Source organism: Leucopleurus acutus, assembly GCF_964270905.1.
Source record: "Leucopleurus acutus genome assembly, chromosome: 7".
Classification (NCBI taxonomy): domain Eukaryota; kingdom Metazoa; phylum Chordata; class Mammalia; order Artiodactyla; family Delphinidae; genus Leucopleurus; species Leucopleurus acutus.
This window is the reverse complement of record NC_139150.1, coordinates 28,022,430-28,035,463: the sequence shown is the minus strand read 5'-3', so window position 1 is coordinate 28,035,463 and position 13,034 is coordinate 28,022,430. Positions and strand designations below refer to the sequence as shown.

The window sequence follows — 13,034 nt, the reverse complement described above, 5'->3', positions numbered from 1 at the left end:
CACAAACCCGTGTCCCCTGCATCAGCAGGCGGACTCTCAACCACTGCGCAACCAGGGAAGCCCTCACTGGAAGATTTTTAATCACAGTTTCAATTTCATTACTTGTGATTGGTCTGTTCATATATTCTATTTCTTCTTGGTTCGGTCTTGGAAGATTATACCTTTCTAAGAATTTGTCCATTTTATTGGCATAGAGTTGCTTGTAGTAGTCTCTTAGGATGCTTTGTATTTCTGTGGTGTCAGTTGTTACTTCTCCTTTTTCATTTCTAATTCTATTGATTTGAGTCCTCTCCCTCTTTTTCTTGATGAGTCTGGCTAATGGTTCATCAATTTTGTTTATCTTCTCAAAGAACCAGCTTTTAGTTTTATTGATCTTTGCTATTGTTTTCTTTGTTTCTATTTCATTTATTTCTGCTCTTATCTTTATGATTTCTTTCCTTCTGCTAACTTTGGGTTTTGTTTGTTCTTCTTTCCCTAGTTCCTTTAGGTGTAAGGTTAGATTGTTTTGAAATTTTTCTTGTTTCTTGAGGTAGGTTTGTATAGCTATAAACTTCCCTCTTAGAACTGCTTTTGCTGCATCCCATAGGTTTTGGATCGTCGTGTTTTCATTGTCATTTGTCTCTAGGTATTTTTTTATTTCCTCTTTGATTTCTTTAGTGATCTCTTTGTTATTTAGTAACGTATTGTTTAGCCTCCATGTGTTTGTGTCTTTTATGTTTTTTTTCCCCTGTAATTCATTTCTAATCTCACAGCATTGTGGTTGGAAAAGATTCTTGATATGATTTCAATTTTCTTAAATTTACTGAGGCTTGACTTGTGACCCAAGATGTGATCTATCCTGGAGAATGTTCTGTGCGCACTTGAGAAGAAAGTGTAATCTGCTGTTTTTGGATGGAATGTCCTATAAATATCAGTTAAATCTATCTGGTCTATTGTGTCATTTATAACTCGTGTTTCCTTATTAATTTTCTGTCTGGATGATCTGTCCATTGGTGTGAGGTGTTATTATTATCATATAACAATAACACTAGTATTGTGTAACTGTCAATTTCCTCTTTTATGGCTGTTAGCAGTTGCCTTATGTATTAAGGTGCTCCTATGTTGGATGCATATATATTTATAATTGTTCTATCTTCTTCTTGGATTGGTCCTTTGACCACTATGCAGTTTCCTTCCTTATCTCTTGTAACATTCTTTATTTTAATGTCTATTTTATCTGACACGAGTATTGCTACTCCAGCTTTCTTCTGATTTCCATTTGCATCGAATATCTTTTTCCACCCCCTCACTTTCAGTCTGTATGTGTCCCTAGGTCTAAAGTGGGTCTCTTGTAGACAGCATATATATGGGTCTTGTTTTTGTATCCATTCAGCAAGCCTGTGTCTTTTGGTTGGAGCATTTAATCCATTCACACTTAAGGGAATTATCGATATGTATGTTCCTATGACCATTTTCTTAATTTTGCGGGGTTTGTTTTTGTAGGTCCTTTTCTTCACTTGTGTTTCCCACTTAGAGAAGTTCCTTTAGCATTTGCTGTAGAGCTGGTTTGGTGGTTCTGAATTCTCTTAGCTTTTGCTTGTCTGTAAAGCTTTTGATTTCTCCATCGAATCTGAATGAGATCCTTGCTGGGTAGAGTAATCTTGATTGTAGGTTCTTCCCTTTCATCAGTTTAAATATATCATGCCACTCCCTTCTGGCTTGTCGAGTTTCTGCTGAGAAATCAGCTGTTAACCTTATGGGAGTTCCCTTGTATGTTATTTGTCGTTTTTCCCTTGCTGCTTTCAATAATTTTTCTTTGTCTTTAATTTTTGCCAATTTTATTACTATGTGTCTCGGCGTGTTTCTCCTTGGGTTTATCCTGTATGGGACTCTCTGCACTTCCTGTACTTGAGTGGCTATTTCCTTTCCCATGTTAGGGAAGTTTTCGACTATAATCTCTTAAAATATTTTCTTGGGTCCTTTCTCTCTCTCTACTCCTTCTGGGACCCCTCTAATGTGAATGTTGTTGCGTTTAATGTTGTCCCAGAGGTCTCTTAGGCTGTCTTCATTTCTTTTCATTCTTTTTTCTTTATTCTGTTCCATAGCAGTGAATTCCACCATTCTGTCTTCCAGGTCACATATCCATTCTTCTGCTTCAGTTATTTTGCTACTGATTCCTTTTAGTGTAGTTTTCATTTCAGTTATTGTATTGTTCATCTCTGTTTGTTCTTTAATTCTTCTAGATCTTTGTTAAACATTTCTTGCATCTTCTCAATCTTTGCCTCCATTCTTTTTCCAAGGTCCTGGATCATCTTCACTATCATTATTCTGAATTCTTTTTCTGTAAGGTTGCCTATCTCCATTTCATTTAGTTGTTTTTCTGGGGTTTTATCTTGTTCCTTCATCTGGTACATAGCCCTCTGCCTTTTCATCTTGTCTATCTTTCTGTGAATGTGGTTTTTGTTCCACAGGCTGCAGGACTGTAGTTCTTCTTGCTTCTGCTGTCTGCCCTCTGGTGGATGAGGCTATCTAAGAGGCTTGTGCAAGTTTCCTGATGGGAGGGACTGGTGGAGGGTAGAGCTGGCTGTTGCCCTGGTGGGCAGAGCTCAGTAAAACTTTAATCCACTTGTCTGCTGATGGGTGGGGCTGGGTTCCCTCCCTGTTGGTTGTTTGGCCTGAGGCAACCCAATACTGGAGCCTACCTGGGCTCTTTCGTGGGGCTAATGGCAGACTCTGGGCAGGCTCACACCAAGGAGTACTTCCCAGAACTTCTGCTGCCAGTGTCCTTGTCCCTTGGTGAGCCACAGCTGCCTCCCGCCTCCGCAGGGACCCTCCAACACAAGCAGGTAGGTCTGGTTCAGTCTCCTATGGCGTCACTGCTCCTTCCCCTGGGTCCCAATGCACACACTACTTTGTGTGTGCCCTCCAAGAGTGGAGTCTCTGTTTCCCCCAGTCCTGCCAAAGTCCTACAATCAAATCCCACTAGCCTTCCAAGTCTGATTCTCTAGGAATTCCTCCTCCCATTGCCAGGCCCCCAGGTTGGGAAGCCTGACGTGTGGCTCAGAACCTTCACTCCAGTGGGTGGACTTCTGTGGTATAAGTGTTCTCCAGTCTGTGAGTCACCCACCCAGCAGTTATGGGGTTTGATTTTATCGTGATAGCGCCCCTCCTGCCATCTCATTGCGGCTTCTCCTTTGTCTTTGCATGTGGGGTATCTTTTCTGATGAGTTCCAGTGTTTTCCTGTCGATGACTGTTCAGCAGTTAGTTGTGATTCCGGTATTCTCGAAAGAGGGAGTGAGAGCATGTCTGTCTACTCCGCCATCTTGAACCAATCTTCCCTAAGTCATTCTTATCTATTCATTTCAGCAAAGAACCTTTCCTTGGCCATATCTTATTTAATTAGTTTTACTGGACCTAAATAAACTGCACTTCTTCATATATGGTCCTTACTGTCCATTAGACAATAAGTTCAGTAAGATGAGCATCTTTGTTTTTCTTGCTCTCTTTGTGTCCACAGTGCTGGAACATATGGACAGTAAATATTTGTTGAATGAATGAATGGATGATTCAGACTCTTTATTACTCCGTTACTATTTCCTCTGTTTCAGTTAGTGCAACCTGACCTGCTTGTAGTACAACCTAGTGGGAGTGATGGACCAAGAGCCTTTCAAGACCCATGCAGCTTTCTAACCCTGCAGAGCACTTGCTTGGCCATGGCTTCCATTAAGTAAGTTTCCACCTACTGCCAGATACTCAAGTACACTTCACTTTTCCTCCTTTCTCTAACTAGCCCTTGCTGCCAGCCTACCTTTAGTATTTGGTTTAAGAACACTGACTACACAGAGACTAATTACCATGCAGGGACCACCTCCATATTTAGGATGTCCCTTACTTTAAACTGATCGGATGTGACAGATAAGAAATTGGTAGAGGGCAATGGAAATCATGCTAACGATTTTCATAAGCCTGCTGCCTTTGGCCCATCTCCCAACCACACAATTGGTAAACTCAAGGCATATTTTCCCAGTTTCATAAGGGAAAGCAGTAAGCACATTTTTCGAATTTTTAAAATTCTAGATCATGTGAAGCAAAGATCTTATTTTCAGTCATAAACATTTCCACTACTTCTGCTTACTGCAAAGACAAGCTGGTATGTAGACATGAGACACAGTAAGGAAGCAGTTCCCCTTTCTGCCAGAGAATAAATTTGAGACACTTCTCTGAAAATCAATAACTGTGCAATCTGGGCCTGCTGTCCACCGCACAAGAGCAGTGTGATTATCTAATGATGCCAGTGGAAGTTTCTGAAAATCTAAGGTTAAAATTCTACATAAACACTAACATTACTTCCTGGTTTCATAATTTTAAGAAAAAAAATTAAGCATTTTCTCCTTATATATCTTTCTTGTCTATCTTTAAAAGGAAGCATTACATTTTGAAAATCTCCTGTCTTGGATTTTCTTTTTTTTTTTTTTTTTTTTGCGGTGCACGGGCCTCTCACCGCTGTGGCCTCTCTCGTTGAGGAGCACAGGCTCCAGACGCGCAGGCCCAGCGGCCACGGCTCACGGGCCCAGCCGCTCCACGGCACGTGGGATCCTCTCGGACCGGGGCCCGAACTCGTGTCCCCTGCATCGGCAGGCGGACTCCCAACCACTGCGCCACCAGGGAAGCCCCTGTCTTGGATTTTATAGACAGAGATACTCTAGGTAATAATCCTCAACCCTGGTTATTGTTTCAGAACTGTGAAATTTTAAAGAAAATGTTTAATTCATCTTAAATTCATCTCCCCTTTAGGGAGTCATTATCAACAAATGCCAACTGATGGGCAGGAAATCAGTTTTATTTCAACCAGCAGGTCTGTGACGCCAGGTTGTACATTCCACTCTCTGGATGGTTTGGCAACGCCAGCCTGAGCAGGGAGGTAAAGACAGGTGAAGCTGCATTGGAGCCAACAACCTCCTTCAGCGCCATTACAGACAGGATTTTATTCACTTCCCTCCAGGCGCTCTGCAACAATGTCACTGCCATCAGCCCCACCAGGGAAAGTGACGGTCGCAGCTTACCTTGCGGAGACTGACATCAGCCCCCAGTATCTTGTCCACAGTTGGCCTTGGCAGAGAGAGGTTGTGATGCAGGAATCCAGAGAAGGTTTCATTGTCTACCAGGAAGTCCTGAAACTTCAAGCCTGCTGGAGAAATAGTGTTTTATTTTCATTTCATACGTAACTCAAAAAATAAATGAATAAAAAGCACGATGGAGCAAACTATCATAATATTGACTGCCTTGTTGTAAACCGATTGATAACCACAGGCCTCTGGCTTAAGCACACAGAGAAACAAAAGTTCAGGGAGCTTTGCCTTAACAGCAGAGACAAGAAAAGCCTGCTTTCTGAAGCCGTGGAATGCGGCACTGCTGTACATACACACACACACACGCACACAGCTTTTCTTTGCTTTTCAAAGAAAAAAATCAACCCACCTGAGATTTATGACCCTGACCCCACAGCTCCCGTCTCCCCAGTGCCATCTCAGACAGCTAAACTCAGAGATATTTAAAGCCTTTATTCCCACAAGCCTCGGGGGCTGGTTTCCTCTTGATGCAGAGCAGTGGTTCTCAAACTTGAGCAGGCATTAGAATCACCTGCAGGACTTGTGAAAACAGACTGGTCCCCTACCCCCAGAGTTTCTGATTCATCGGCCTGGGATGAGGCTGGAGAATCTGCATTTCTAACAAGCCGCCAGGCGATGCTGATGTGGCTGGTCTGGGGCCCACCCTTTGAGAACCAAGGAGGTAAAGCATTATGCATATCAAAGCGCTTTCACAGACTTGGTCTCATTTCAGTTCTAAACGTGGAACACGTGATACAGACCTCCAACACCCAGGTCTGCCGTCCTTTAAGAAAACACATATGCAGATATTTTAAAAAATCAACGCTACCGGGCTTCCCTGGTGGCGCAGTGGTTGAGAGTCCGCCTGCCGATGCAGGGGACACGGGTTCGTGCCCCGGTCCGGGAAGATCCCACATGCCGCGGAGCGGCTGGGCCCATGAGCCATGGCCGCTGAGCCTGCGCGTCCGGAGCCTGTGCTCCACAACGGGAGAGGCCACAACAGTGAGAGGCCCACGTACCGCAAAAAAAAAAAAAAAAAAAAAAAAAAAAAAAAAAATCAACGCTACCAAATGATTGGATTGTTGCAGGGTGTCATACAGACTCTCTTTAAATAATTAGCCCTTCAGGTACATTTAGAAAGGGTTCCAATCCAGTGCAGTGAAGCAGAAAAAGCACTAGCCAGAAATCCAATTTTAGTCCCCAGAGTTGGAGGCTGTGCCTAGTGGCATCGCTTGGGTATTTCACATCTTTCTGAATTTCAGCTTCTTCATCCCAAAACATGAGGTTTCCGGCCAGATGCTCGGCAGGCCCTCCCCCTTACTGAAATGCTCTCATTTTCCCTGCCATATTTCATTTGAGTGTCCACTTCTCCTTCTGCCCCTCCCTCTTAATAACCCAACTTCTTTCAATAAAGAGAAAACCAGCTCATCATGACCTCATGACCAGGCAGACATCACTGAGAGACTAGCCCACAGGTCCAGGAACAAACCCACCTCTCGGGGGGCAAACCTAGCAAACCTAAATCACTTAACTGATGAGAAACAGACGTTTGACCTGAAAATGGGGCTGTGAGGTGAGGCTTAAAGAGGACAGGAATCAATCCTGGGAGCTATGGGGGTGATGTGCAGAGATAAAGTAGAAGGAGGGCTCAGAATCCAACCAGACTCGCATCAGTGCTTCCTGATCCAGACATATTCTGCTAAAGCAAACTTTAATAATACAGAGTTATAGAAGGGATACACTAAGCATGATTCGCGTCTCTAGAGAAATGATTCTCTGGCTACACCTTATTTGACTAACTCCTAGTTATTCCTCAGGACACATTCAAGAAGCTGGTCCTGGCCCAGTCAACACCCCTTGTGAGAAGAGGTGCTGGTCCTGGCCCAGCACCCCTTGTGAGAACAGGTGCTCCTGCAGGCTGTCACCTGCCTGGTTCTCCCTAACACATATGATACTGCGTTCTCACCATCGTGTTCGCTTCTATAGCTGCCAAACCTCAGAGCACCTAAGATTCACTTAGGGACATGCTAAAATGCAGTTTCTTGGTACCAATTCCCAGAGATTCTGAAACAGTGGCTCTAGAGTGGGGCCTAAGAATCTACATGTTAATAATCATCTCGTATTTCTAATGCAGGGGGTCTGGGGACCATCCTTTTAGGAATGTTGTTTTATTTGCATATTCTGTCCACCAGACTATGCCTCTGGGACACAGACTGTGTCTTTTATCCTTGTATCAGGGTGTCCAGATCAAGCAAAGAATTACTGATCAGTGAATGATGGCTGGATAATAAATACTAGGAGATGGGATCAGGGCTGGGAAGATTCCGGAAGTAACTGAGCAACATCACAGGAGATTTCCTTTCAGCTCTACAGGTCCGAGAGGGGCCCAGAGGTATTAGGATGATCCCCAGGCTGCACCCCAACAGTAAGCAGGACTCCTAGTCACTAGAACTATATTCCCAGAGACGCAAAGTGACATCCTGAGTGTCCCAGTATCCCTAATGTAAATGGGAAGAAGGTAGGAAAGCTGGTGGCTTCAACTGAGGTCTGGCATGGAAAGCCTGACACTAACCACTGTGGAACAATGGGGGTCAGAAAACCTGGGCTCTGTATCCATTTATTTGCCAGATTATTTCACCTAGCTGTGTCTCCACTGCCTCACCTGTCAAGTGAGGGACGAAGAAAGCTCTCCGAGCTCCAGACAGAACAGAATATACACACAAGCTGACCGTCAGTGACCAGGCGGGTCACACACCCCTCCTGAGAGTGAAAAGCCGGAACAGCACTCGACACTGGGCTGAGCCAAGTCCAGAAGAGCCTCCCCCTCCAGAGCAGGGCTGCTGAAGCGTGGGAGGCCGACCCCGCTGCACTTGCGATGGGTCTGGGTCACAAGCAACACTCTTGAGACCAGGGAGCATGCGCAGTGCACTTACAAGACGTTTCTGGTAAGTCAACTGGTTCTGCGGATGAGAACAGCTGGATGTGATCAAACTCCTACTGCCTCTCAGTGAATCCTCCGAATGAGAAAGAAGAACCGAGAGGCTGATTAAACAGTCAACAGCCTCTGACAGTGCACATGCACGTGGTGGTGAGGCCGCCATGCGGCAAGGCAGCAGGGCCGGCCAAAGATCCCTGGCTACAGAGAACTTGAATTCCGGTCACATGGATACCACACACGTGGACGCAGGTTCACACACCACCACCAGCAAGCTGCAACCAGTGTGCGCGCAGGAAAGCAGGGCCGTGGGGCGCACGGGTTCTCAACCTTGGCTCCTGGGAGACGCAATCAGAACTTCTGGGGCTGAGACCCAGGCATCAGAATTTTCTAACACTCCCCAGGGTGATTCCAGCCAAGTTTGGGAAACAATAGTGCAGTGAAAAGATCAGGGGTGTGGGACCAGAATAACCTAACTTGGATGCTGGACTCTGCTGTTTATGAACCGTGAGGCTTTGAGAAGTTCATTTTGCCTTCCTGAGCCCAAGATTTCTTACCTAAGAGGTAAGGGTAACAGTACCCACTTTTTGAAGATATGAGGATTAGAGATATTTACGTGTAATGCAAGAATAGTAAGCAACGGGCTCATTGTAGGTGCTCAAAAAATGATGATAATTGTGTGATTATTGAGAAGGGTTTATTTCACTCACCTTTACTAGTGTACCACCATGAAGTGTAGAGAAAAGGTAAGGACACAGGCACTGCCCTCAAGGAACTTCCAAGGATGATAAGGGAGACGAAGAGGCAAATCAACAGAGAAAGCAGAAGGGATGAGAGAGCCAGAGGAAGGCAGCTCACGGAAGCATTTGACCCAGATGAGGCTTATTATCTGCAAGTGTTTCAAGGGGATAGTCAGGCTGAACAGGCTGAAGCTGAATTGTGGAAAAGGACAGAGAGCCAGAAGTCTCCAGAGGCTGTGGCTGGTGAGGAGAGGGTAAGGAAGGCCTCCCGTGATGGCAGGGACCAGGATACCCTGTAGTCATAGTGCTGTGTACACCAGGTTCTCAATGTTTCTGAAAGAATAAATAAATGTACAAGCAGATAAAGGAGATTAGAGGAGATTCCTCAAAACCTAAGATTTGGGGAGTAGAATGGGAGAAGGAAGAGGACAAGGTATAGTATGAGGCCAGAGTTGGGTGGCTTCGTACCTCTGGTCTCAGTTTTCTCCATTTTGTTGTTGGCAGGAAAATGAGTGGAGAGGCCAAGAATATCGAGAAGGCCTGATGTCTGAAATGGCCCTTCTCCTCTTGGCCTAGCTAACTCCTACCCTTCCTTATGACTTGGGCCATAAGTCATCTCCTCCAGGAAGCCTGCCCTGACGTTCCGCCCTCAAGCTGGGTCAGGTGGCCATCCTCTGTGCCCTAACAGCCTCCTAAGTGTGCCTCCCCCAATCTGCAGTTGTCTGAGACCACATGTTTTTCCCCAGAAGAACAGAAGTGCCTGAGGGCCAGGACTTTGGAACTCGAAAGCACATCAGTGTCTGGCACAGAGAAGGCACCCTGGCAATGGTGGATGATGGAGGAATGGATGAACACAAATGAGTGAATCAAGTAATGAACTGAGGTGACTGCTGCAGATAGCGAAGGGTGAAACAGGACCTGAGTGTGAAACAAACCAGGTCAAGATAGCGTTAGAGTTTCTCTAAGCCCCCTCAGCTGCGTCAGCCCAGGTCAGGAAGACAGTCAGGTGAGTGGGAGCTGGAAGCAGAGTGTTGGAAGTGTCAATAACAGGATAAATGGGGGTGACAGCAGCATCTACGTCACTGCACTGAGCTGGGGGTTAAATGAGAAAATGCACCTGAAGTCCCAGCATAATGCCTGAAACCAAGAAAAGCTCTCAATAAGGACGGCTAATACCAACATCACTTTCAGGAAAGACACCTCATTAGCTTCATTGCTACTTTGATCCTAAAGCATATGCTTTCAGAATAGATAAGAACACAGAAGTGACTTTGCCAACTAAGTCAATACTGAATTTATGATCTAAGGTATATGCACGTGTGTGTGTGTATGTGTGTGTTATGTTTGCCTGGCTGAGCTCCTGAGTCAGACAGAACTACTGAATTCTTTCTGCTGACACTGTCTATAAGGTGAAGAAAAGGTTGAAGCTAACCAATTTGCCTATTCAAAGCTTTAGAAAAGAATAAATAAATCTAGCATTTTGCAGAGAATCAATGGAAATGATCGCCTCTACAGGATCACTGCAAGGATGGGCATAGATGCAAGATGACCAGTAAGAAAAACCAGTCATTGGAAACAAGACAGAGAACACAATGGAAGAGACAGTCACTTACTTGGCCATAACTTTGCCCACGTGAGCTGACGTGACCTTGATTTTCTTATCTGTAATGTGTAAGTTGTAGAAGATGATCTCAGAGGTCTTCTTAAAGTTGGTACTGAAAGGTACACTTGGGGTAAAACTAAATCAGCACTGGACATGGCATCAGAAAATGTGAATTCCGGTCCCAGTTCAGCTGTTTCCTAACTGTGTAATCGTGAACCTCACTTTTCTGAATCTCTCTGGGCCTCAGTTTCCTTAGATGTAAGAAGGGTTAATAATATTCACAGCTTGCTGTGAACACCAAGATCAAGAAAGTGAAAGTACTCTTCTGGAGGGAAAGGGCCTCAAGAATTTACAAGGGTAACTGAGAGGATATAAATGCTGTCACAGAATATGGTCATCAGGGAGCTGGACAGGTCACTAAACTAAACATGAGTCCTTGCTGCCTGCAGAGAAGACCAAAAGTCCCCATCCAGCAAAAGGCGACTAGAGCTTTCCTGCTGCCTTCCTGCTGCCGTGTCTCTGATATGGACCAAAATACTTGAGGAGCCAGCGGCGGCCTGTCCTTTTCCAGAGAGCTTTGCTTTGGGTGCAGGGAGGTAGGGCAAAGAAAAGGAGAAAAAAAAAAACAAAACAATTCAGGAGCTTGGAGTCCAAAGAACAAAACAAGTGAAGTGTGTGTTTGTGGGCTGAGGACAAACAGGACAGAATCCTCAGTTCCTTGCCAGTCCTCTGGGCCAGGCAGGCCAAGGAAACGCTTCCACGGCAGGAGAGAGAGGGGTGTGGAGGGGAGGGGCACTGCACCGTGGGGCGTGGGGGGGGATACCTTCATGGCCAAGTAGTGTTCCTTCTGCTTCTTCCCAGCCTGCCTGCCTGCCGCGGAGAAGGAGGGGAGCAGGGAAGAGGGAGGGCAGCGGCCCCGGAAGGCAGAGGAGGGAAGCCCTCAGCAGAGCTGGCGGCGGGGTTACTCCCGGTCAGTGCCCTCCAGTCCCCAGCTCCGGTTTCAAGATCGCTGTAGTCTCTTTTGTTCAACATGAAAAGAAACCACAGGATCAGCTGCTTGAGAAGTGGGTGTAGGAGGCAAATGAAAAAAAAAAAAAGAAGTCGAGAAAGAGATCACATCAGCTTCCCAGGCCCAAATACTCTTCTTAAAAGGACCCCAGGAGGGTCTCCCAGCCCTGACCCTGTCAATGGCCTGGAGGGGCCACGGCCAGATTCTCGCTCCTGGCTTGACTCAGCCTACGCCAGGCCTTCTAAACAGGACTGCGAAACATTTCTCTGCCAGAAAAGGGCTGGGAACAAACATACTCAGGTGTCTTCTGGGGTATTTTTTGTTGTTTTGGTTTGTTTTCCTGATGCTAGGGCTCTACTTTCTTCTTCAGGGATAGCTCCCGCCTGCTTCACTGAGACGGCTGGACCCTCCCCGGGAAAACCAGGGCTTCTCTGGGAAGTTCAGGGCTCTGGAGAGGGGGTAAGGCAGGATAACCTGGCTGCTTCCTGGGGTGACTCCTTAGGGCTCATGAGAGGAGGCCGAGAGCCTGGGGTACACACGGCCTCAGGACCTCCCTGCTGGTCATCTGGGCCCAGGGTTCCCTACCCAGGAGAAGTGTCCTTCTCTACAGTGAGGGCTTGCTGACGGACACCAAGACACCCCTGAAAGATCCCAGGTTCTGGAGTCTGGCTAACCTGGTTCATTTCTCAGTTCCAGAATTTTCCAGTTATGTGGCCTTGGAGAAGTCACTTAGACTCTCTGAACCTGCATTTTTCTATAAATGGAGATCGGCCATACTAGGGGGTGGGTTAAGTAAACACCAACGACACTGAGTGAATACTGACTCACACACACTGCAAGAGAAAATACAAGCTGAAAAATTAAACAAGTTCAAAACAAATGTTGATAAAGTCTTGGATGACACTTATGTGAAGGGTTCCACAGAGAAACCAGAATATTTAGGGTCACGCGTCCTGAACCCTTTGTGGCAAGTCCCGGGAAAGCCAGAGTCTTCTCCTGAGACCAATGGGAGTATCACAACTTCAGCAACCACATATTCCTTATTCTACATAGAACTTGCATAAGTTCAACAAACTTCTAAATGGCTACTGAACCCAAAACACTAGAGCTATGGTTCCAAGTAGCAATATTTCTTGGCGCTCCTTGAAGGCAGGAGCCTGTAATAAAAGAGATGCTGTATAAAGACAGGATCCCTGCCCTTGCCTTCCAAGAGAAGGTGGACAGAGGCTCAGGTGAGCAGAGCCGTGAGCCTCCAGCCCACTCTGCCACTCCAGAATCAGTCAATCTTGAAATCGGGAGATGGGAAGAGACACGACACATCCTTCCCAGATCCATCTGCTAAGGCAACAGCATACCTGTGTCTTACTGAGAAGTGGGCAAGGTGGGAGAGGTGGTCAGGAGCCCCTGGAATGAGGACTAACATCAGCTGATAAGAAGCTGAATGGTAACCAGGCCCCCAAAGAGCCAGTGGAGTCCGTGGCCCCAGAGGGTGAGGTGACCTGTTCACACTGGCCAGGAGCTCTGCTAATGCAATGCAGGTGGTGGACACAGTCGGGCTGGCTTGGGAAGCCCAGATGGAAAAGAAAGATAACACTGGGGAGGTAGCATTGGCAGAGGCTCCTAACACAACAAGGATTAGAATCAGCATGCAGGGCCCTG

At 46.1% G+C, this 13,034-nt stretch overlaps 1 protein-coding gene across 3 annotated transcripts in view; it reads right to left on the bottom strand.

The window, feature by feature from the left end:
* The window catches only part of ABCA1 (ATP binding cassette subfamily A member 1), a 137,044-nt gene that overhangs the window by 78,139 nt on the left and 45,871 nt on the right, over positions 1–13,034 (bottom strand). For 2 of the 3 annotated variants that reach the window (XM_082842123.1, XM_082842122.1), the window contains exon 6: positions 5,044–5,168. In XM_082842123.1, coding sequence (XP_082698249.1) covers positions 5,044–5,168 — 125 coding nt within the window. The remainder of the gene's footprint in view (positions 1–5,043; positions 5,169–13,034) is intronic. The other variant, XM_082842124.1, reaches the window with a different exon arrangement.